We start from the raw sequence: 26,967 nt of genomic DNA, 5'->3' as shown, positions 1-26,967 counted from the left end.
GGACAGACAGCACCAGCACCAGAGGGCTACCTCCAGCATGAACACGACTCACCCATTGTTCAGCTTCATCTAAGGCTCAATGATAGCAACTGATTTAGATGGACACTCTATTGTCTGGTTGTCCTGGTGACTGAAGGCATGCATTTGCCAGGCAGCTGACTAAGGTTGGGAATGTAGCCGTTGGCAAAGGAACAGAGAGATGAACTGGGCCAAATGCAGAACAAGTCTCTGAAGTAAGCTTGATTTGTACCATATTCTACATAAATTAATCATGAGAAGAAGAAACATTTAGTTTTCTTGGAATATTTGCAAATAGATGGTTCACAGGTTAATATAAAAAGAGGAAAAGGAATATTTAGACAAAGCCCTTCTAAGTAAAAATGGAATCTGCAGAAGTGGTATAAGTTATAAATAGGTTTCCAAAAAGATTACCTAACTGTCCAAAGGGGACAACTGAACATCAAGAATAACTGCTACTGACCAAAATAAAGAATTTCACAGTGATACACACACACACATAAATACCAGCTACTTATTGTTGCAGATGTTACAGAACTAACTCATTTTGAAAACAGCTAAATATTGAGGGGGCTTCCCAGGTAGCACAGTGGTAAAGGATTCGCCTGCCAGTGAAGGAGACAAAGGAGTCAGGGGTTCGATCCCTGGGTAAGAAAGATCCCCTGAAGTAAGAAACGGCAATGAACTCCACTATTCTTGCCTGGAAAATGGACAGAGGAGCCTGGTGGGCTACAATCCATGGAATAGCAAAAAGTCAGACACGACTGAGCGACTAAGCACAAGTAAGCAAATATTGAGGACCACAAATGGCTTTATTTATGTGCACTGTATCTACTGATATTTATAAGAAATAGTTTTAATGTATTTATTTTGACTCCTCAAAAGCTTTACTGAGATACCATATAATTCACCTATTTGTACCATTTAATGTTTTTAGTATATTCACAATAGTTGTGACACTATCACACCCAAATTTTAGAATATTTAATTAACATCACCAGAAAAAACCCCACACCCATTAGCAGTTGTGCTATACTAACCCCATGTCTTAGGCAATATTGTTTTTCAGACACTCAGTTGTATCTGACTCCGTGACCCTATGGACTGCAGCATGTCAAGCTTCCCAGTCCTTCACCACCTCCCAGAGCTTGCTCAAACTCATGTCCGTTGAGTCAGTGATGCCATCCAACCATCTTGTCCTCTGTCGCAATATTAATATACTTTTGACAACAATAAAACTACTGTATGCTAATGTAACCAACTTGTAATTGTAAAAATAGCTATATTTTCTAAAAAATAAAAAGAGTGGCACTGCTATACATTTTTACAAATTTCATTAGTACCTGGTTAAACGGAAGAGTTGATTTCTCATCAGCTGCTGCATTTTTATGTTATGCAGCTTCTGGAAAACTCCACTGTATATTCATGAGACTGGGAGTAAACACCACAAATCAAATCTGAGAATTATTATTTAAAAAATCTTGACCTTACAGAAACCCTGTAAAGGTCTCAAGGATTCCCTTCTCACAGGATCCTAGACTAAGTTATCACCATTTTACCATTCCTACTAAATGGATATCAACAGAGTATTAGCCACCCCACCCCAACATACACACAAACACAAAAATGTCTCTACAAAAGAACACAACACCCAACCTATGAGACACCGAGTCTTCTCCCTTCCCTCAGTTAAATGTAAATCTTAGCAATCTACTAGATCTGACTATCTATTTACAGGTAACCGAGATGACAGAGGAACACTGACACTTCATGGATGCAATCAGCAAAATCCTGACAGTGGGAAACTACTGAACAAACTACTGAGCTGACAGAGGAGGAGAAGGGGGGAGAGAAGAACAGGAATGCAAAACAGAAGGGGACTCCTACAGAATGAAGACGACTTAAAAGACAAGCGGAGCAGATTCCACTTCCAATAATGTCAGAGTAGCTCATACAAAAAAAAAAAAAAAACCTCCCAGAAATAACAACTATAAATTCAGCAAACATTATAAAATTTCTCAGAAGATAATAGAAAACAACCACAAGTAAACAGAATCTGGAGAGGACTCAACACCTGGAAGAAACAGCTCAAGGTATTTGCCTTTTTTAAGGATCATCATTGAAAGCAGGCCTCTGTCAAGCAGAGCTGTCAAAACTCAAGGAGAAATCCCCAAACCTTAAAGCTTAAAGACAGAGTTCACCACCACAGCATCCAGAAAGTGGGGGTATGTCCAAAAAGACAAGAGCTACAAGATTTGCATAATGATGCTGCCCGAAACTCTGGCTCACCCTTGACCTTGGCAACCTCAGGAATGATTCAAAGCAGTTCAATTAAGGACTGAAAGAACTGAGCAGAGATTTCAATTGGCTCCCACCAGGAGAGGCAGAGTTTGCTAAAGTAAAATGTGAACAAAACTAACGAACAAACCAATACTTTCTGGACAAACACAACAGAATCCAGAGGCTCTACAACCAACACTTCCAATGGTCTACATATAATCCAAAACCACTACATATCCCAAAAGAAACAAGAGTGTGATCCATGTTCAAAATAAAAGGCAATCAGTAGGTCTTTGTTGATCATCTATTTTAAATATTGTAGTGTATATATGTAAATCTCAAATTCTTAATTTATCCCTCCCCACCACCTTTCCCCTTTGGTAACCATAAATTTGTTTTCCAAGGCTGTGAGTCTGTTTCTGGTTTGTAAATAAATAAGTTCATTTGTATCAATGTTTTTTTAGATTCTACATGTAAGTGATATCCCATGATAAACCTTTCCAGTTTATTTCACTTAGTACAGTAATCTCTAGGTCCATCCATGTTGCTACAAATGGCATCATTTCCTTCTTTTTTATGGTGGAGTAGTATTCCACTGTGTATATGTACCAAATCTTCTTCATCCATTCATCTACCAATTGATACTTAGGCTGTTTCCATGTCTTGACTATTGTGAATAGTGCTGCTATGAGCAGAGGAGAGCTGTTATCTTTTTGAATTATAGTTTTGTCAGAATATGTGTCTAGGAGAGGAATTGCTGGATCATATGGCAACTCTACTTATAGTTTTTTGAGGACCTCCTACAGTTTTCCAAAGTGACTGCACCAATTTACATTTCCACCAACAGTGTAGGAGGGTTCCCTTTCCTCCATACCCTTTTCAGTATTTGTTACTTGTAGAACAAAAAAAGCACATTCTAATTTTATTATATGAGTATGAACAAAAATCAAAACAGTGGTTGCCTCTGGAAAAGGGAGGGACTGAATAGGAAGAGATATCGGGGGAACTTTGGGGATAATGGTCATGTTCATATCTTCACAGGACTCTGGGTCACCAAACTGTATACATTAATCAAAACTCTTTCAAAGTTACATGTAAGACTTTTACATTCACTGTAAGTAAATTATACCTCAAAAAAATCTTACTGAATTTTGATTAACGATATACAAAAGATTTTAGGAGTGATATGAACTAATTTTACAACCTACTGTGAAATGCAAGAAAAATGTTAAGACAGGTGGACAAATGGAGACACAGATATATTTGCTAGTGCAAATATGGCAGTGTTCAATGTCTCTGCATAATTTTAAGTTTTATGAATTTCTCATAATAAAACATTGGGAGGTGTGGGGCAAAAGACAGGCAAATACTGCCACTGTGCTGTGGCTTGAAGCAGCCTCTGCCAGGGACAAGACCTTGCTATGACCACCCATGAGAGAAGGTTCTACAGACAATGTAGCAGATAGGCAAGCAGCCCCCCACCAACAGAGCAGTTGCTGCACTCACTGCCAGAAGACTTAGCTCACCCTCAGTAAGACTTAAAAGCTGCATTATGCAGCACAATGCAGGTCAAGTTCTGCAGAAGATGATGGCTCAGAGCCACCCCCACTCTTGGAAAAATCCTAGCATCACAGGCCATTATGAGATCATCCTTAGGGAACTGGTGAAGTCCATGGTCCACGAGAACACTGATGAAAGACATTACCCTAAAGCTCCATTAAATTCCTACTGGGCATGACCTCTGGCTTCTTCTACAAAAGCTGATCTTGCCTGTACAGGATGGCTTGAATTTCATAAAACAGAACCAAAAAATCTTCAATGTCATCACCAATTCCTCAAAAATCTATGGCCCCAGAGTTTAAGATCCTTCTTACCAGCTTATACAGCACCCCATATCCAGATGGCATCCTCTGTTGCCAAGATGAATGCCTAGCAACCAACTAGCATCCCTGCTCTGCAGCAAGAATTCAACATCAATTTTCAGGAGTCTGGTTAGCAGGTGATGCTGGAGCAATGGAAGATTCACATGAAAGACAACAACTCAATGTGAACCAGGGGAATGTATACTACAAGTTTGACTGCAAGGCTTAGAATTCACCTCAACTGCTATGTTTTCCAGGGACTTGCGCTGGCAGGGCCAGTGGTTACAGGGTATCCGGCCCCAGAGTAACCACCTGGTCTGAGGTTCCCACTGTCCTGGCACAAACCTGGCTCTATCCCACAGACCAAGTGGCACAGGTCCCAGGAAGCTGCCTGGTTCCAGCCAGAATTATGCAAGCCCAACTCTGACCCATCTAGCCTCCAATACTTTGTCAGAGTTTCAAAACCCATATTAACCACTCATTAACATGTGAGCGTTACTTGCACCTCTATTTAAACATACGCTTAAGGGAAGAGAAAAAATGAAAATTATGAAATAAAAGGAAATACGCACACTGGCTAAAGTGAAAGGTGCTCAATAGTGTCTGACTCTTTGTAACCCCATGGACTATACAGTCCGTAGAATTCTCCAGGCCAGAATACTGGAGTGGGTAACCCTCCCCTTCTCCAGGGGATCTTCCCAACCCAGGGACCGAACCCAGGTCTCCCATGTTGCAGATGGATTCTTTACCAGCTGAGCCACAAGGGAAGCCTAGAAATTAGATTACCATTAAGTTTTATGGATGTGAAAATGGTATGGAGTTATATATTTTTTAAAGTCTTTCTTCCAAGATAACATCTAGTTCATGAATTTATAGAGGACTTGTACGTCTTAGACCTGTTTCACATAATAAAAAAGGAATAGGAGTTTGTTATATAATTTTGTCTACTGTGTAGCTATCTGGGAATCTCCATAACAAAAAGTTTTTTTTTTTTAAAGGAATAATTTATATTTTTAATTGGATTCAAACAAATCTGTTTTCTTTTTTTAAGTAACATATTTATGGCAAAAAAAGAAATTAACAAGAAAAGCTGGGAGACAGATGACAGGAAGCAAGAATGAGTGAAGCAGTCGGAAGCAAATAAATAATATGACCTGGGATACCAAGGCAATAAAAAGCGAAATAAACGCTCAGAGTAGTTACATAAACTATCATCAATCTCCTTCTACAGTACCCTTTGGGTTTTCAGTAATCATTCAAAAAGATCCACGTTACAGTACGTACAAATATAACATTTCCTACATTCTTTTTGTTAATTAGTATTAGATATTTCTCTGAAAGCCAACAACTAATACCAAAGAATGCACCATGAATATTTAAAGATTACTATGTCACTACCGATTTGATTCAGAATTTTAAGAAACTCTTAACACCTCGCCTTTCTTTGAAAATAGAAGCTAGATTTAAAATGTTTCTTCACAAATATGTAGAAACTGAAAAAATAACCTATTAAATAATAGCATGTGTTTCAGTATTTTAGCTGGATGGTTTTAAACCTCAAGTATCTCACTAGAAAGCCATTCTCCCAAATAATTCCATATTTTTAGTCTAAAATTGTTTGAAATGTTACTATTATTACTGAATTAGCTTTCCATACTGATCAATACCATCATATTGACTACAGTTCTGCAAAAATCTGCCTACACTAACTGAATTCAGTTCAAAGCACATCATTTTTCTACATGGTACTCCCCCAACCCACTCTGAGCTTAGAAATCAATGAGAAAGTGTATTTGCACTTAAACTGACATCTTTTATCTACATAGTACATTGGTTTTCAAAATGTTTTCACATATACTACCTTCAACTCAACCTCATGAAATAGGCAGGACAGGTACTTCCCATGCAGTACAAAAGAAAATGAAGCTCAGGGAAAAGCAGTTCCCTCAAGTAACAAGGCTTATCAATTGGTGGTGCTGAAACTTGACTACAGAGTATTTTGAATCTAGACTCAATGGAGCCTTCAGTTATTATACTGGTTCTCTCAAAAGATGGTCAGCAACAGAATTACATAGGGCTTCTGGCTGAAAAAGCAGACACTCCTATATCCCACACCCAGGGTCAGAATCTCCGATGGAGTAAAGCCCAGGAATTTTTATAAAAATTAAATAATACATACAAACACACACACAAAAAAATACACACATACTCACAGCTCTAGATGTAATGATACAGTATTTAAGATTATGCCATGGAATTATGTTTTGAGGGTAGTAAGATCAATACAGAAGAAACTGAGAGCAATAAAAAAAAAACACCTGCATAAAATCTTATAGTCAAATATATTTTTAAAAAAGTTTAAAGTATGAGGGGGTAGTTTCATCCCTGTGTGCTAAAATACTCCTGAAAGACTTGATGGAAGGGTAAAAACCAATAGGTCTTGGAACAAAGGTGAATGACAAATGAACAACTTGAGCAAAATATCAAGAAAACTGGGATATAAACAGCATATATAAGAAACAAACCAGAAATCATTGGGGTTTAAACATTTCTATTGATAATGAAGAAAGTTAACTAGGAAAAGAAGCAAGGTTATAAAAGGATTTACAATGAGGACTGGAATTTCATAGATTAGGAGTCTTCAATCAACCACCTGCAGATCAAATTGGGCCATTGGCCTGTTTTTGTACTGCCCCTGATCATTTGGTTCATATATGTTTAAAGGGCTACTTTTTTTTTTCAAACAAGAATATACTATAAGCAGTTGACCTATAAAACCTACAATATTTACTACTATCTGTGCCAACCTCCGCACAGGCAGTTAGGTAACTGTAAACCCTGGAGTAATGAGGATGTAACTTAACTCTGCCACTCAATAAAGACATTTAATATGTCATTATTAAAATAACTACCAAATTTTACTAATATTATTTAGGCTCAGCATGTAGTTAAAATGCTCCAAGAGTTTAAATACTCAACCTAAATATTAATGTAACTGAAAAAAAGACTCTGATGCTGGGAGGGATTGGGGGCAGGAGGAGAAGGGGACAACAGAGGATGAGATGGCTGGATGGCATCACTGACTCGATGGACGTGAGTTTGAATGAACTCCGGGAGTTGGTGACGGACAGGGAGGCCTGGCGTGCTGCGATTCATGGGGTCGCAGAGTCAGACATGACTGAGCAACTGAACTGAACTGATATACTACCATATTCTAAGAAAACTGAAAAATCCTCCAAAAAAAACCCACTTTGAGCAAGAAGTGAAAAAAAAAAAAGTTAATCTTCCTGTAACTTCTACTACCTCAGGTTCTGATTCAATAGATATTTGAATATCATTCTACAACAAGTATGCTGGGAACTCTCATGGTGGCTTGAGCTCAAAGCATTCCACCCTTTCCACAGTAAGATACTATCACCATTTTACACTTTTAGAAATCGAGGCTCAGAGGTAACCTGACCAATGTTCTCAACCCTCCAACTTCAAATCCAATCCTTTCTGCACAAGACCACTGAACTTCAAGTAACATTTAACAAGTCTAGTCCAAATTTTATCAATTTCTGTACAGAGTTGCAGTTTGGGATAGACTGTCTGGTTTTTAATCACACTTTAAATGAATGTAACACTTTGAAGCTATGTAATAGTTCCATACCGTGGTTCAGGATTCATTCAAAAGTTCATCATCTTTACTCTGACAATGGCCTACAGGCTCTTTCAGATATTGGCCTTCCACTTTACAGAGTCCACTATTCTGTACTGAGAGTGACCATCTCTTATTACAGTTTATAAGACAAGATGATTTAGGAAATAACCACAAGTGTCCTGTTTAACATCATAATAGGTTGAGTCTAATACTATAAAATGATACCTGAATATTCCAGCAAAATTGTCACAGCATGTGAATTTGAAATTTAAAATGTTTTTAAGATATCAGAATACTTTTCTTTGTGGCAGTGCTTATTTCTGATTATAAAATAGCTCCAATCTTTCCCAAAGATGCAATTCAACTACCCAAAAGGCCTGAAGTGCTGTCTTATAAAATAAGGCCTATTTAAGCCACAAGTATAACATCTTAAAAAATAGACTGTCTCCATAATCCCAAGCATCTACAATTCTAAACTGAAGCCCTTTCTCACTCTTACCCAAAAATAGAACTGGGGGGAATAAAAAGATTTTTATTGTCTCTCTCTCTCTCCCACTAGACTGAAAACTTTACATGAGGGCAGGAATCATAGGCAGTACCCCTAGTACCCAAAGACAATCCCAGACACAACAATAGGTGATTAATAAATCTCTGCTTCAGGAATGAAGAATGAGATGATCGTGAATACTGACTAGGGAAAAGCACAACTTACCTTATGGGTCTACCACTTTGGAAGGATTTTTTTAAAATCTTTAGTTTCTGGTTTGAGGGTTATGTTTTGAATCTAGCATAAAGATAACCAAATACTGTCAATCAACGCATGATTTTTATTTCTACATGTAGAGTGCATGCCTATGAAGCATCAGCAGTAACCCTTTTACTCAGTCCTGAAATGTAATTAGGAGGGTTAATTTATTACTAGAAAAAAAAAAATGTATGGCTCAAAATAAAACTATTCCTACATTTTCCTTTTACTGAGTTAGCTATATAGCACTGGTACTCAGTCTTCTTTCCATTAAGTCTGATAATCAGAAGTTAACCCAATAGTGAAATTCCTTTGATTGACCCACAATACCATAAAAGAGGGCATACGGAGTAAACCACTAAAGATTTTTTTTAATAACACATGATACAAAAGAAAGCATTATGTGATGTGCCAAAAACAGTGGACAATTCTTAAGTTCTGAATGAAAAGTGAAATCTTTCCCAGATATACAAATGCATTAAGTCACTGCACTGATTGTGTCAATGAATGGCTTCCTCTGTCCAAGCCCTCTGCCCTATAACTTGTGGTCCTCTCCCACACTTTATTCTAGACTTGGCAGCATGACTTTCTCTGACAATAAGTTGTTCACAACTGTAATGAAAGCATGTAAAACAGATTTAAGTTCTACATGCAGACTGACTGTAAAAAGGTTTCTCCCACATATAAATGTCTGGAGGAGAATTCAAAGCATGTGGAATACAAGATGATTTAAAAAAAATCAACACCTTGTGAGTCATCCAGCAACCACGGTGCTTGCCTGATGCAAATAATGACAACCAACAAGCCCCGCAGAATGTTAAAACTCTCTCATGGGGGTAGAAGACCCAAGACTTCTGCCAGTTAATATACATTTTGATCTTTTAAGTTCAGACATGAACCCACTCATTCACCAGACATATGACAATACCTTCTTTTAATCCAACATTTACATGACTGAGTACGTTCCTTTTCAGACAATGGAGAGATTTAACACACTGTTCAATACGGCAACATAATTTGAAATAAAAAATAAACATCTGCAGATTTTCTCTATGCATATTATACTTAAGATTTAAGTGTATAAGATAAACTGATAATTAGGCACTTGTACTTGAAGTCTATATAATTTTTTACCAAGCTGTATCAATCTCCCTGCATTTCATAATATCAATCCTCACCTTCTACACACCTCATAAAACTTTTAAGAATGGAAATTCTGCTAATAGTGTAAAGAATTAAATATACCTACTCCAATATTTTGGGTATAAGATGTCTTTAGGGACACAAGAAAATATGTTTGTCTCCCTTAACAAGTAATTAGAGGAAAAGTAATTAGAAAAGTAAACTTTCTAGCAGTAAGACTGTTGGAAATTTCTCTTTGTGCACTGTTTACTCTGCTTGTAGAATCTTTTCCTGTTAGCCTAAGTCCTAGTCACCCTCAAAAGCCAGCAAATATTTTGCCTCCTCTATGAAATCTTCCCAATCCTCTCCTTTCCACATTACTTCTGAAAATTCTTATTCTTATCATTAATTACTAACAGTGTTACAATTATTTGTTATGTATCTATCTCCTACCTAGACCATGAGCTTTAAGTCTATTGTATCCAAGTACTAGCAAAGTCACTGTAACAGTGAGGGCTTTAAATGGACTATTAATTTGCATGACTCTTTTTAGAATTTAAAATTCATAAATCCATTCCAGTCATCTCTATTGCTTGTATTCTGTTTCCACTATTTAATATAAAGAGTTGTCTAAGATTTCCTTTCATGTATTATAAATTTATCTTGATATTACAGTCATAAAAACTATTTCTTCAGAAATCCTATCATATGCAACATGGATGAACCTTGTGAACATTATGCCAAATGAAATAAGCCAGTCACAGAACAGCAAATACTGTATGATTCCCCTTAAGATGAGATACCTAAACAGTCAAACCCACTGCAGCAGAAAATAGAATGGTGGCTGCTATTCACTGGCTACGAAGTTCAGTTATGCAAGAGTAAGTTCCTAACACTTTGCCTATAGCTAACAATACCACATTTTACACTTAAAAATATTTTAAGAGAGTAAATCTCATGTTAAGTGTACTCACCACAATTTCAGGAAAAATGTTTTTAAAAGGGGTCCTTCAATCATAGTATTTTGGGACCAATTTCCACCAAATCTTATCTACTGATAGGTTTGAATATTTTTTTACTTACTTCTCCAATAGATTGTTACTTTTACAGTTCTACTACTATAATTTTATCTACTGTTATTAGATTTTTAACATTAAGAACAGATGATATTCTTTCATTTCTGACTTCATTCTGATGTCCAAAATTTCCAAAATTCTAAGAAAATAACTTAAAATTTGCACTGGTAGGCTAATCTCAAACTTTATACAAACTGTTCAAATTGTCTTTTAATCGAAATACATTTCTACACTTACTGTCATTATACACCTCTGCCTTTTCATCTTGCTTCAGATTTTCCTGTAATATAGAACTTGATTACTAATGATAATTTTTTACTGACAAAATTTGGAAACTTAAAAATGTGTGCTTACTTCTCTAAATCATGTATTAAAACATATTTCATAATCTTTACTACTTTAGAACCAAATACACACATGCATCAAAAGTTGGAAAGCAAGTTTAAGACATAAAAAGAAGCCACGTACAAAATGCTTGCATACATCTTCTGAGGTGAAAAAGAAGACTGAAACTAATAAAATCTGAAGACTTATTTTCTATTATCAAAAACATGCCAAAAAAAAAAAAAAAATGCAACCACTGTAGTACAACTAAAGTACTTCCCTTCTAGGAAGTGATTAAACTGTCTTACTAAATAATGGCAATTACTAATCAATTGGGTTGACTGGTTCATCCATGCCCCAAGATTATAAAACATGCTGGCTTTCTGTTAATTTTACAGTTTTTTGTATTTGTTTTAAATAGCAGACCACCACTCTTAATAACAGCAAAACATGGAACTAAAACAAGAAAGCAAGCAAAGAGAACGGAATTCCTGGAAGCCCATTAAAGCAGAGTAGAAAGAAAAGGCTCCCCTACAAATCTTGTCTCTGTTGGGTTCCTCATGCTGCTAGGCTGCCCGCTCAGAACTACTAATCCCCACCCTATTGAGCACCTACTTAACACTGCTGTGTTGTGTGTTTATTCGCTCAGTTGTGTCCAACTCTGTGTGACCCCATGGACTGTAGCCTGCCAGGCTCCTCTGTCCACAGGGATTCTCCAGGTAAGAACACTGGAGTAGGTTGCCATGCCCTCCTCTAGGGCATCTTCCCAACCCAGGAATTGAACCGGGGTCTCCTGCACTGCTGGTAGATTCTTTACCAGCTGAGCTACCGGGGAAGCAGCTCAAGATTAAGCATCACATATACATCTAAAGTTAAAAATGTAAGAAGGAAGGAGGGGACCATCAAATGAAAGCCAATCATACAACAGCCTAACAAAAGTTTACTACAGTACCACAATGTTAATTCTCTTTCTCCCTCTTTTTGTCATTTAAAGCCATAACTAAGTTACTCCAATACTAGATGTCCTTTAAAAATGCCTTTTACATTCAATACTGACAAAGCTTAAATACAGGTTTTATCTCAGGTTTAGGTAAAGTATTTATGTAGTAGACATTAATTCCAAATACATTGCTAAATGAGTACATTCTGAAACACCTAAATACAGAATACAAAAATACCTTTTTTAGACAGTGAAAATTTCTTATCATTCTAAACAACTCAAGTTTTTTAAAAGGACTAAAACACTTACTTCATTTCCATGTTTTTGAAGGAATTCAATTTCCTGTTGTGTGAATGTTGTCATGGAGATGGATTTCACCCTGTGTGGTGGATTTAACCCTCGCCTAAAAGATAAAAAAAAAATACCATTACAAACTATAGTATTTCAAAAATTATGTCAATGAAAAACATTTTAATTAGCACATTTAAACTTAGAACTGTTTTATGCTATAAGCTAAATTAAATATTTTAAACTACACACACAATAGATATATCAAGGTGAATTTGTTCAGACTGACACTAATTTATTTAAAGATAAATTCAACTAATCAGTTAGAAATATACAGTACCTGTAACACATTAGTTTACTGGGAACACAAATACTGCTTTAGTGTAAGTCTGATGGAAAGAGAATAATTTATATGATAGGCTCAATGGTAAAGAAAGTTATTAAATATTTTCATATTTTCTAAGAAAGTGATGATGATATGTCAGGTATGGAAATATACAAATACTCAAATCAAATAGCTACCATCTTTAAGACTGACTTAGGAAACTGAAAACTAATCCAAGGAACCTTGAAGGTATTGATGGATAAGAAAAAGTTCCATCTCTCCATCAATTCAAATAAGGGCTGATAATGAAGAACACCTTCAACCATCTCAGGAGGTCCTAAGTGTTCAAGAAGAAATAAAGGGATATGACGGGCTTCAAGAAATACCTGAATATATATGAATACTCTTAAGGTCCTTCACCACTTTGAAATCTTTTCTGTATATGTGGCCTTAAGAGGACTTTTATATTTTTTCACACACATGAAAAACTAAATAGAGATGCACTCAGAGAGACTAAGAACTACTGTGTTCCATCCAACTACCACACAGTGGCCTACTCGACCCACAAGAATGAGGAGTTAAGTAATCTATGCAAAGTAACAAGTTATCTACGCAGTTTCATCTAATCAGTTTGGAGTCATATCCTCTGACAAAGACTTCATCTGAAATACTGGTCTAGGGCAGATCAATCGTTTTACAGAATTTGCCATACTCATTTTGCAATCAACCATGATAATTAAATGAGAGTTAACAATGATGCAAAGTAACAAACTTTCAAAAATATTCTAAAAACATTTCTGAATAATTAAATATGGTACGTAATGTTCTAGAAATACAAAATATTTTACGTTAACATAATAATTCAGAATTAACAGAAGCTCAATTGTTATACACTGCTGCTTCTTTCTCTCCCTTCTGTCAGACATAGACGGCACATATTTCAGCTCACACTTTGAATTAAATCAAGTTGCACTTTATCTGCTTCACATTTCAAGGTGGAGAAACAACAGTTGGGTTTTGTTGTTTTGCTTTAAGTCTTAAACTAATAAATTATTTTTCTTTCAGCTCTTGGTAAGTCATGAAATATAGAAATGAAGATTGCACAGTAAGAAATTGAGACACAGCCATTTCATCCTAGTAAAACTTTGAGGCTGTATATTATCACCCTGCTTATTTAACGTGTGTGTAGAGTACATCATGAGAAACTCTGGGCTGGAGAAAGCACAAGCTGGAATCAAGACTGCTGGGAGAAATATCAGTAACCTCAGATATGCAGATGACACCACCCTTATGGCAGAAAGTAAAGAAGAACTAAAGAGCCTCTTGATGAAAGTGAAAGAGGAGAGTGAAAAAGTTGGCTTAAACTCAACATTCAGAAAACTAATATCATAGCATCTGGTCCCATCACTTCATGGCAAATAGATGGGGAAACAGCTTTGTTCATAGTGATACCTTCTAAGGCCCACTTGACTTCCTACTCCAGGATGTCTGGATCAAGGTGAGTGATCACACCAACATGGTTAACTGGGTCATTAAGATCTTCTTTTTGTATAGCTCTTCTTTGGAGTCTTGCCACCTCTTCTTAAATATCTTCTGCTTCTGTTAGGTCCATACAGTTTCTGTCCTTTATTGTGTCCATCTTCGCATGTGTTTTCCTCTATTTCTTTGCACTGATCACTGAGGAAAGCTTTCCGATCTCTCCTTGCTAGTCTTTGGAACTCTGCTTTCACAACGGTTTATCTTTCCTCTTCTCTGCCTTTAGCTTCTCTTCTTTTCTCAGCTATTTGTAAGGCCTCCTCAGACAACCATTTTGCCTTTTTTGCACTTTGTTTTCTTGCTGCTACTGCTGCTAAGTCGCTTCAGTTGTGTCCGACTCTATGCGACCCCATACACGGCAGCCCACCAGGCTCCTCTGTCCATGGGATTCTCCAGGTAAGAACACTGGAGTGGGTTGCCATTTCCTCCTCCAATGCATGAAAGTGAAAAGTCAAAGTGAAGTCGCTCAGTCGTGTCCGACTCTTAGCGATCCCATGGACTGCAGCCTACCAGGCTCCTCCGTCCATGGGATTTTCCAGGCAAGAGTACTGGAGTGGGGTGCCATTGCCTTCTCCATTCTTGAGGATGGTCTTAATCATCGCCTTCTGTACAATGTCAGGAACCTCAGTTCATAATTCTTCAGGCACTCTACCAGATCTAATCCCTTGAAACTATTTGTCACTTACACTGTAAGGGATTTCATTTAGGTCATACCTGAATGGTCTAGTGGTTTTCCCCACTTTCTCCAATTTAAGTCTGAATCCGGCAATAAGGGGTTCATGACATGAGCCACAGTCAGCTCCCAGTCTTGTTTTTGCTGACTGTATAGAGCTTCTCCATCTTCGGCTACAAAGAATATAATCAACCTGACTTTGGTATTGACCATCTGGTGATGGCCATGGGTAGAGTCATCTCTTGTGTTGTTGGAAAAGGGGTTTGCTATGACCAGTGAGTTCTCGTGGCAAAACTCTGCTAGCCTTTGCCCTGCTTCATTTTGTACTCCAAGGCCAAACTTGCCTGTTATTCCAGGTACCTCTTGACTTCCTACTTTTTGCATTCCAGTCCATATGATGAAAAGGACATCTTTTTTTGGTGTTAGTTCAAGAAGGTCTTATAGGTCATCATAGAACCGTTCAACTTCAGCTTCTTTGGCATTAATGGCTGGGGCACAGACTTGGATTAGTGTGATATTTAATGGAATAGAACAGAAGAGAAACCAAATGAGATCACTGTCATTTTTGAGATTGCATCCAAGTACTACTTTTGTTGATGAGGAGGGCTAGTCCATTTCTTCTAAGGGATTCTTGCCTACAGTAGTATATATAATGGTCATCTGAATTAAACTCATTCATTCCAGTCTATTTTAGTTCACTGATTCCTAAACTGTTGATGTTCACTCTTGTCATCTCCTGTTTGACCACTTCCAATTTTCCTTGATTATGGACCTTGATTCATGAACATTCCAGGTTCCTATGCAATATTGTTCTTTATAGCATCAGACTTTACTTCCATCACCAGTCACATCCACAACTGGGTGTTGTTTTCACTTTGGCTCCATCCCTTCATTCTTTCTGGAGTTATTTCTCCACTCTTTTCCAGTAGCATATGGGGCATCTACCGACCTGGGGAGTTCATCTTTCAGTGTCCTATCTTTTTGCCTTTTCATACTATTCATGGGGTTCTCAAGGCAAGAATACTGAAGTGGTTTGACATTCCCTTCTCCAGTGGACCGTGTTTTGTCAGAACTCTCCACCATGACCCGTGCATCTTGGGTGGCCCTAACAAGGCATGGCTCATAGTTTCACTGAGTCAGACAAGGCTGTGGTCCATGTGATCAGTTTGGTTCAGTTCAGTTCAGTTCAGTTCAGTCAGTCGTGTCCTACTCTTTGCGACCCCATGAATCGCAGCACGCCAGGCCTCCCTGTCCATCACCAACTCCTGGAGTTCACTCAGACTCAGTTCTTCAAAAGGACTTGTGCATGTACTGTTATATTCAGAGTCCCTGATCACGCAGCAGGCCACTGTCGACCCATGCCTCCGTAGGAGACTCATGGACACTCACAAACAAGTCTGGTTCAGTCTCTTCTGGGGACACTGCTGTTCCTTTCTCCTGGCTCCTCAAGTGCACAAGGTTTTGTCTGTGTCCTCCAAGAGTCTGTTTCCCCAGTCCTGTGCAAGTTCTGTCATCAAATCCCACTGGCCTCCAAAGTCAAATTCCCCAAGGGTCCTCAGTCCCTTTGATGAATTCCCAGGTTGGGAAATCTGTTGTGGGTCCCAGAACCTTCTTAACAGTGTGAGAATTTCCTTGGTATAACTGTTCTGCAGTTTGTGGGTTGTCTGCTCGGTGGCTCTGTGGCGGGGCTAATAGCACCTTCCTCCAAGATGGCTTAATGTCACACGCTGCGTGACCCAGGTCTGCTGCAGCCTGAGCCCCAGTCCCTGTGGCAGGCCACTGCTGACCCGTGCCTCCACAGGAGACACTCAAACATTCATGGGCAGGTCTGGTTCAGTCTGTGTAGGGTCTGGGTCCTGGTGTGCACAAGGTTTTGTTTGTGCCCTGCGAACGTCTCTGGTGGGTATGGGGTTTGGTTCTAAATGTGATTTCACCCCTCCTACCATCTTGTTGGGGCTTCTCCTTTGCCCTTTGGATGTGGGGTATCTTTTTTTGGTGCAATCCAACATTCTCCTGTCAACGGTTATTCAGCAGCAAGTTGCAATTTTGGAGTTCTTGCAAGAGAAGATGAGCCCGTGTCTGCCGGGAGCCGGCATATTGCATATTGAGTGCATATTGCATATTGAGTGCAGCACTTTTCAGGATCTGGAATAGCTCAACTGGAAATTCTATCACTGCCGGTAGCCAGCGTGAGGAACTCCGCCCATGACAAAGGTCATGAGGAAGGAGGCTCGGCATACGCAAAGGCGGGATCGAGCTTCAGGAGTCCCCCTGGAAATTCTCGAGCATATACCCCCAAAACCAGAGTCTGCCTACTTTCTGCTTTGTGCTTTCACCTACACCTCTGACTTTACGGGGGGCTGTCCCCCACTACCTCTCTGAAAAAAGTTAGCTTACAGCTCCAGTTAATAATTCCTGGGTGTGACAGTGTTTAACCTACAAACTCCTTTGGAAATCCTCTAGCCTGCCTGAATAGGTTTTTCCGGCCACATGTGATTGTTCAGAGCCTCCCAACTGTGAGAGGCAGGAGATGTTCTAAACTGTCTAAACACAGATTCTTTTGAGTAGTTAAAAGATTGATTAGAAATTGTATTGGTGAAGGGATTTTCACTTGTTGGGCCAATGTTTGCTGCTAAGTTTCCATATCCCTTACCTGCTGTGTCCCTGGCAGTGTATTGATTAATATAATTGGTGTAAGTAGTAGCTTTAATGTTTGTAACCTGGGACCCTTGAGTTAATTCTTTTTCTTGTTGTAGCCCACCACACCTTTGCTCTGTAGGAATGCAACTTTATCTAATGCTTTTGGAGGGTGGCTCCTGACCAATCACCTTTAGAGAAAAATAAGTTTTCTGAAGAAAAGGTCTTAAAATGTTAACAGGCCTCCGGGCCAGAAGATGATGCAAATCACCTAAGCTTTTGCATATGATAAGTTTGCAGGAAGAAAGCCTGGTTTGCTGCAAGACTCTACCCCTTCCCCCATTATCCTCTGTGCATAACTTAAGGTATAAAAACTACTTTGAAAAATAAAGTGCGGGCCTTGTTCACCGAAACTTGGTCTCACCATGTCGTTCTTTCTCTTACCTTCTGGCTGAATTACTCAGCCTCTTTTCTCCACTGAATTTCCTCACTGAGCTATCCTCATTCTATTACTCTTTATATCCTTAATTAACGTTTAATTAAGCAGTTGTTTCCTGATCCTCGCCGACGCCATCCCCGCTTCGAATACCCTGGATCAGCCGGGGCTGGTCCCCGGCAGGTGGCGCCCGAACAGGGACTTTCGAAGGTAAGCTCCCCAAAGCAATCAGAGCCATCAGCCCTATTGCTCCCCGTTCTCGGAACAACTGGGTGACCAGCCCTCTTGTTCCCCCACGGAGCAGTTTGGGTGACCAGCCCTACTGCTCCTCCCTTGGAACAGTTTGGGCCATCAGCTTACTGTTCCTCCCCCGGAACAATCTGGGTTATCAGCCCTATTGTTCTTCCAGTGTTCGGGACGGCTAGGACCCCACTCAAGGGTGCCGCGGACCCCCCTGTAGGATAGACAGGGCGAGAGGAGTGGGAAGTGTTGAAAGTGTTAAAAGAGTTAGACTTAGAGAGAGAAAACGGTTTCTGAAGTTAAAAGGCCAAAGAAGAGCCTGATCTTTTAAAAGCTAAAAGCTTTATCTTCTATTATACTTAATTTTCTGACATGGGTAACACGAAACTAAGAATGGCAACTCTTTATACAAGTAATCTTGAAACTGTTAAAGAGGCTACTGTTAATTTAGATACTTGGGTGAAGGTAAAAAAAACAACTAAAAACGTATCCTATAAATATGATTAAAAATGTTCTGGACCCTCGTCATGAGGCTGTGGGATAGTCTATGGGAGAGGCTATAGCGGTGGATGGTAGTGGGTCTCCACCTTCTGCGCAGATCATATTTTCTGCCATTGATGAAGAAAAGGAGGGAGACTGTGCTCTACCTCCGGAGGAAGGAGAGGGCTTACAGGACGCTGCGGCCGGGCGCCCTGGCGAGCCCCCTCCCCCTCTACACAAACCTTTAAAATTTATCCAACAATTTCTGATTTAAGGCGACTACTCCACCTCCGCTTGCACCTCCCAGGGCCTAAAAATTCCCCAGTTTACATCCAAAGTCTCCCAGAGCATTGCCTAAAGCTGAAAAAGATAAAAAAGATTTCTCTTAAACAAAGGAGCTTTTAAAAAATACACAATATACAGAGCCTACTCCTTGCAGAAAACCCCCTCAGGGGGGCCTCACCCAAGCAAAAAAAGAAAAACAAAAACAAAAAAAGTGAAAAAGAAAAAAGGAAAGAAAATAAAGAAAGATCTAAAGATAGAGAAAGAGCTAAAGAGTGAAAAGGAGAGGAACGGAGAAGGAAGGAATCAGGGAACGCAGCAAGATAGAGAAAGGAAGTTAAAAAAGGAGATAACAGAGAAAAAGATAGGGAGAAAGAAAAAAAAAAAGATTAGGGAAGAGAAGAGGGTAAAGGGAAAGAAACGAAGGAAAGAGAAGGGTAGCGAAAAAGGAAGGGGGAGAGAAAAGTGAGAAAAGCAGGAAGAGAGGAAGAGAGAGACTGTAAGAGACGCTGTGATCAGGTGCCCTGGCGAGCTCCCCCTCCCCCCCACCCCCCCTGCGCAAACCTTAAAAAAAAAAAAGTATCCACCACTTTCTGATTTAAGGCGATCGCCGCCGCCTCCGTTTGCGCCTTCCAGGGCCCAAGAGTTCCCCACTTTGCCCCCAAAGCCTCTCAAAGTGTTGCCTAAGCCTGAGGAAGATAAAAAGTTTTTTGAACAGTGGAGATTTTAAAACAGACTGCGTGCACAATATGCAGAGCACGCTCTTTGGAGAAAACCCCCTCAGGGGGGGTCTCACCCAGGCTAAGAAAAAAGCGGACCGGTAAGGGGATTTAGCAACAATTTTAACCCCGGACTTGCGGTTGCTCCGATTCCAATGGGAGTGGCTGGCCCCCTGCCTGAGGGCATTGTAGGACTTGTGCTAGGGTATAGCTCGCTTTCTTTTCAAGGAATTTGGGTGGTGTATGGTGTAGTAGATTCAGATTATATTGGAGAAATTAAAAGTTTTGATCTCGCTGCCTACCAAAACTGTGCAAATTAATAAAGGTCAAAGAATAACACAGTTTTTGCTTTTACCTTACTATCAGACAAGAAAAACCTTGACTTCTCAAGCTAAGAGCCACAGAGCATTTAGATTTAGTTATCTAGCTTTTTGGGTGCAGGAAATTACAGCTCCAAGGCCTTTAAAAGATCTTTTAATTCAAGAAAATAAAATGTCAGGGCTATTAGACACAGGAACAGACGTCTCTTAACATTGCTGGGAAAGACTGACCCAGCTCCTGGCCAACACATACTACTGAAAATGAGTTGAGATTAGAAAAACTGGTATGCGGGGTGGGAATGCTGTAGAGAAAAAGGTGAGGGAGAGTTTAAAACCTTGAAGAGTAGTGAGTTTCCTGTTGTTGGAAGTATTCAAGCAAAGATTAGATGGTTGCTTGTCATCTAAAAAGCTATAGATCAGATTTAGGTTACAAAACGATAACTGGAAAAGCTTATAAACATGTTGTGCAACACCTCTTTACTTACTTCTCATATTTAGGTCGGCCAAAAGTTTTAAAAAACTGATAATGCCCCTTTGAAGCTGCGGAGAGATTGTTTACTAACTTTAAATGATTTCCAAAAATTATTAGGGGACATTAATTGGATATGCCCACATTTAAAACTGACTACTGCAGATTTAAAGCCTTTGTTTAATTGCTTAAAAAGCGACCCTAATTCCAGTTCTAAGTTGACTAATGAGACAGAGTTGGCTCTTGTTAAAGTAGATGAGACTTTAAATGATCAGTTAATTAGGATTAATATTACCAAAAGATGAAATTAAATTATTCTTGCCATAAAACACACCTACAGGGTGATTGTGACAAAAAGGCCTATTGGTTCCATCTACCAGTGACCCCAAGAAATATAGTTTTATCTTATCCCCGCTTGGTGGCACAATTAATTATAAAAGGAGGAAAAAAAGAGTGTGGAACTTTTTAGAAAAGAAGTAGCAAATATAATAATTTCACTCAATAAGGATCAACTGCAAGTCTTTTATAAAATAGTGATAATTGGCAAGTTGCCCTGATAGATTTCAGGGGTCAAATTTTGTTTCATTTGCCCTCAAGCCCCCACAGTAGTTAAAAGTTCAAAAATGTTAGATTGGCAGTTTGAAGATACCTGTGGAACTTTCCAACCGTATGTAGTTCCTACGCTCCCCTTTACCCTATGGGGGAGGGACGTGCTGTCTCAAATAGGAGATACTCAGAGAAGGGTTTTCTCAATTTCTTAGTTATCAACAGGTGGTACAATTAACAATACTTTATATATTGTTATAAATACATAATATAAATATATTTGCCTAATTACAGTTTGCCTAATTAGATATGGGTATAAATAAAATATAATAAAGGTATACCTAATTCTATTTATAGATCTATACTTACTTAATTTGTATATAAATCAATATATGTATTATATATATACTGTATAATTAAATGTATATTGCAGTAATATAATGTGTGTGGCTGATATTAATTGGTATGGATTGATGTGCTGTGATGATATATGTTCTGTATGCTGTATAATTATATATGTGTGACATGTATTATTACAGTACATTGGTTTGTGTTGGTTGGTATTGGCTGTGTGTGTGTTGTATTGCTGTAATATGTATGAATTGATATATTAATTATAAGATTAATTCAAGTATATTGATTTATATATATTGTATGTCAATAAGTTTATACTTGTTGCCATATATGAATACATTTTACATTTAGCTATATCTGTATACTAAAATGAGATAAGGAGGTTATACATTTATTATTTAAATTTATACGGAGACCTAAACTGAACATTAGACCTAAATTAACATATCTCTAAATTTATATTGTTAAAATGTAAATTTTAAAAATTAAATTGACAACTGCTTGATAATTCCTTTGCCATAAAACCCCCATAGGTGTAATTGGGGTGGCCAGACAAAAAATTGGTTTTATAGCAAAATGGCCCCCTAGAGTGGGTCCATCTTTCCGCTCAAACTAAAAAAGTAGTGGCTTCTTATCCAGGATTGACAGCTACTTTGATATTAAATGAAAAAAGCGGAACATTGAATTATTTGGTAAAGAGCCATCAGAAATTGTAATTCCATATAATAAGGAACAACTTGATGCTCTTCTAATGTTTGAAAATTGGCAGATTGCTATAGGAAACTATTTTGGTCAAAATTTTTGCATCATTTACCCTCGCATGTTTTGCTGAATTTTATATCCAGACATCCAGTTATTTTTTCTGTCAGATGTAAACAATCTCCTATTCCAAATGCTCAAATAGTTTTTACTGATGGGTCAGCAAACGGTAAAGCCTCCATAGTTACTAAAAATCACCAAAAAGTTTTAGAAACACGGGAAATTTCAGCTCAAAGAGCTGAAATAACAGCAGTCATAGAGGCTTTTGCTATGTTTGCAGATGAGGAATTTAACCTTTATTCTGATTCTCAGTATATTGTCAGGTTGTTTCCACACATTGAAACTGCGGTTTTGCCTGAAAATAAAACTACCATATTTCATTTGTTAACTAAATTACAGCAACAAATTTGGAAAAGAAATAAAATATTTTTCATTGGACACATTCGGGCTCATTCCAGATTGCCCGGCCCTTAAAATGCCTTTAATGATTTGGCTGACTTGTTAACCTGAAATACAGTGGCTACTGTGATTGAGGAGGCCAGAGCCTCTCACTTACTTTATCGTCAATATGCTACTGCCTTAAGATATCAATTCCAAATTCCCAGAGAGGCTGCTCAAGAGATTGTGTGTTCTTGCTTATATTGCCCCACTGTTTATAATAGTCTACCTATGGGAGTTAATACTCGCGGTCTCAAACCTAACGTACTCTGGCAAATGGATGTAACTCATGTCTCTTCATTTGGAAAACTGTCCTTTGTTCTTTAACTGTAGACACCTTTTCTCATGTTATTATTGCAACTGCTCATACAGGGGAAGCAATTAAAGATGTAATACAACATCTCTTTACTTGTTTTTCATATTTGAGCCTGCTAAAAGCTCTGAAAACTGACAATGCTCCTGCGTCTAAGTCTTTTCAAGAATTTTGTATAAAGTTTCAAATTAAACATAATACTGTCATCCCTTATAATCCCCAGGGACAGACCATTGTTGAAAGAGCGCATCAAACATTAAAAATCCAAATTCAAAAACTAAAAGAAGGGGAGTTTAAGTATAGTTCTCCCCATCAAATCTTGCAACATGCTCTTTTCATAATAAATATTCTAAATACTGATCTGGCTGGAACTACTGCAACGCTTCGTCATTGATGCCTGGAGCAATTAAATGCAAAACCATTAGTCAAATGGAAGGACCTCCTCTCAGGACAATGGAAGGGTCCTGACCCATTATTAACTAGCGGTCGAGGATGTGCTTGTATTTTTCCACAGGATGCAGATTCTCCAATTTAGATCCAAGACAGGTTGATTCGCCATGTTGCAGACCCCCAGACATCCAGTTCCCCCATTGCTTCGATCACAAAAGAGAAGCCCGCCAGAAGGGGAGGCAATATAAACATTGAGATCCTGGCATGACCGATGGGGCTGCTGCAGCGCGAACTCCAACCAGAAAATAATTCTACTTATTCTGTTTTGGCTTGTCTACCCTCTCCTTATGTTTTTCTCTTTACCAATGGTTCTGGAAAACTTAATGTACATGTGACTTTCACTGGTGGACCCAATGTAGTGACTTGTGAACAATGCATGCTCTCATTTTGTTTAAACCCTCAATATAATGTTTGCTCTTTGGTAGTGTTACAATGTCCACCTTATCTTATGATGTAACCACTTATTGATATAACTATAGTCTTGCTATGTTACAACAACTACAAGATTTAATGTGATCACGACGATTTGTGGGCTTTACTTATTTTAGGAATATCAGCTTTAATAGCAGCAATTACTTCTGTTACTGCGGCAGCAATATCATTGACTCAACAAGTGCATACTGCCCAATATGTTGATACCATGTCTAAAAATGTTTCTTTAACTCTAGCAACACAGGAAGTTATAGATAGAAAATTGGAGATGAGAGTAGACGCCTTAGAAGAGGCAATAATGCATATTGGGACTGAGTTACAGGCTTTAAAAGTGAAAATGGCTCTGTCTTGCCACGCTGATTAACGGTGGATATGCGTGACATCTTTAAAGGTAAACGAGACAAATTATGAATGGGAAAAAATCAAAAATCGTATCTCAGGTGTTTGGAACAGCTCTGACACTGGCCTGGACTTAGGGAAATTTCATAATCAAATACAGACCCTGGAACACTCTCGACTGGATTTTACCACCGCTGGAGCAGCTAATGACTTATTTCACACCTTCTCTAACTTTACTTCTGGAAAAAACATTCTGTCTAATATCTTTAGTTCTAGTTGTGCTTCTCATAATCATTCTTCCTTGTATTGTCAGGATTCTTCGGCAGAACATTCAAAAGCTCGCGACTGAGCTGCATCTGGCTGTTTTAAGAAATAAAAAAGGGGGAGATGCCGGGAGCCGGCATATTGCATATTGAGTGCATATTGCATATTGAGTGCAGCACTTTTCAGGATCTGGAATAGCTCAACTGGAAATTCTATCACTGCCGGTAGCCAGCGTGAGGAACTCCGCCCATGACAAAGGTCATGAGGAAGGAGGCTCGGCATACGCAAAGGCGGGATCGAGCTTCAGGAGTCCCCCTGGAAATTCTCGAGCATATACCCCCAAAACCAGAGTCTGCCTACTTTCTGCTTTGTGCTTTCACCTACACCTCTGACTTTACGGGGGGCTGTCCCCCACTACCTCTCTGAAAAAAGTTAGCTTACAGCTCCAGTTAATAATTCCTGGGTGTGACAGTGTTTAACCTACAAACTCCTTTGGAAATCCTCTAGCCTGCCTGAATAGGTTTTTCCGGCCACATGTGATTGTTCAGAGCCTCCCAACTGTGAGAGGCAGGAGATGTTCTAAACTGTCTAAACACAGATTCTTTTGAGTAGTTAAAAGATTGATTAGAAATTGTATTGGTGAAGGGATTTTCACTTGTTGGGCCAATGTTTGCTGCTAAGTTTCCATATCCCTTACCTGCTGTGTCCCTGGCAGTGTATTGATTAATATAATTGGTGTAAGTAGTAGCTTTAATGTTTGTAACCTGGGACCCTTGAGTTAATTCTTTTTCTTGTTGTAGCCCACCACACCTTTGCTCTGTAGGAATGCAACTTTATCTAATGCTTTTGGAGGGTGGCTCCTGACCAATCACCTTTAGAGAAAAATAAGTTTTCTGAAGAAAAGGTCTTAAAATGTTAACAGGCCTCCGGGCCAGAAGATGATGCAAATCACCTAAGCTTTTGCATATGATAAGTTTGCAGGAAGAAAGCCTGGTTTGCTGCAAGACTCTACCCCTTCCCCCATTATCCTCTGTGCATAACTTAAGGTATAAAAACTACTTTGAAAAATAAAGTGCGGGCCTTGTTCACCGAAACTTGGTCTCACCATGTCGTTCTTTCTCTTACCTTCTGGCTGAATTACTCAGCCTCTTTTCTCCACTGAATTTCCTCACTGAGCTATCCTCATTCTATTACTCTTTATATCCTTAATTAACGTTTAATTAAGCAGTTGTTTCCTGATCCTCGCCGACGCCATCCCCGCTTCGAATACCCTGGATCAGCCGGGGCTGGTCCCCGGCACGTGTCCTTCTACTCCACCATCTTGTTAGAATACAGCGGCTTAATATCATCAAAACAAACAACCCAATCAAAAAAGGTAGACTTAAATAGAAATTTCTCCAAAGAGAACACACAGATGACCAAGACATAGATGAATAGATGTTGACACTGCTGATTATTAGAGAAATACAAATCAAAACTACAATGAGATATCACCTCACACCAGTCAAAATGGTTATCATCAAACAAATCCACAAATGACAAATGCTGGAGATGTTGTGGACAGAAAGGAACCCTCCTACACTGTTGGTGGGAATGTAAATTGGTATAGCTACTGTGGAGAACAGTATGGAGGACCCTTAAAAATCTAAATATAGAACTACCATATAACCCTTTAATCCCACTCTTGGGTATCTATCAGGATAGAAAAATATGGTCTGCAAGGATACATGCACCCCAGTGTTCACTGCAGCGCTGTTTACAATAGCCAAGACCTGGAAGCAACCTAAACGCTCATCAACTGAGGAATGGATGAAGATGATGTGGCATACATATATAAGACAACATTTTACTCAGCCACTGAAAAGAATAATGTCATTTGCAGCAACATGGATGGAACTAGAGATTGTCACACTGGGTGAAGTAAGTCAGACAGAGGAAGATCATATGGTATCATGTATACATGGAGTCTATACAGAATCTAAACAGAAATGATACAAATGAACCTATTTACAAAACAGAATTAGACTCACAAATTTAGAGAAAAACCTATGCTGACCAAGGGGAAGGGTGGGTGGGAGGGAGAGTTAGGGAGTGTGGGACTGACAGGTACACACTGCTACATTTAAAGTGGATAACCAACATAGTGCTGCTGTACAGTGCAGGAAGCTCTCCTCAGTATTATGTGACAACCTAAATGGGAAGCTTCTGAACTGTGGTGCTGGAGAAGACTCTTGAGACTCCCTTGGACTGCAGGGAGATCCAACCAGTCCATCCTAAAGGAGATCAGTCCTGGGTGTTCATTGGAAGGACTGATTTTGAAGCTTAAACTCCAGTACTTTGGCCACCTGATGTGAAGAGCTGACTCACTGGAAAAGACCCTGATGCTGGGAAAGACTGAAGGAAGGAGGGGAAGGGGAGGACAGAGGATGAGATGGTTGGATGGCATCACCAACTCGATGGACATGGGCTCCGTGAGTTAGTGATGGACAGGGAGGCCTGGCGTGCTGCAGTTCATGGGTTGCAAAGAGTCGGACATGACTAAGAGACTGAACTGAACTGAAATGGGAAGAGAATTTGAAAAAGAATAGATACATGCATATGTATAACTGAATCACTTGCTGTATACCAGAAACTATCACATTATTAATTTACTTCAA

The 26,967-nt window shown here is 38.9% G+C and overlaps 1 protein-coding gene across 7 annotated transcripts in view; it reads right to left on the bottom strand.

Moving 5' to 3' along the window:
- The window catches only part of AGFG1 (ArfGAP with FG repeats 1), a 90,455-nt gene that overhangs the window by 46,188 nt on the left and 17,300 nt on the right, over positions 1–26,967 (bottom strand). For all 7 annotated transcript variants that reach the window (XM_027515167.1, XM_027515174.1, XM_027515184.1 and 4 more), the window contains exon 2: positions 12,320–12,413. In XM_027515167.1, the coding sequence (XP_027370968.1) occupies positions 12,320–12,413 (94 nt within the window). The remainder of the gene's footprint in view (positions 1–12,319; positions 12,414–26,967) is intronic.

The sequence above is a fragment of the Bos indicus x Bos taurus genome, chromosome 2 (assembly GCF_003369695.1).
Source record: "Bos indicus x Bos taurus breed Angus x Brahman F1 hybrid chromosome 2, Bos_hybrid_MaternalHap_v2.0, whole genome shotgun sequence".
NCBI classification, from domain to species: domain Eukaryota; kingdom Metazoa; phylum Chordata; class Mammalia; order Artiodactyla; family Bovidae; genus Bos; species Bos indicus x Bos taurus.
The sequence above is the reverse complement of the archived record's forward strand: the minus strand, read 5'-3'. Positions and strand labels throughout refer to the sequence as shown.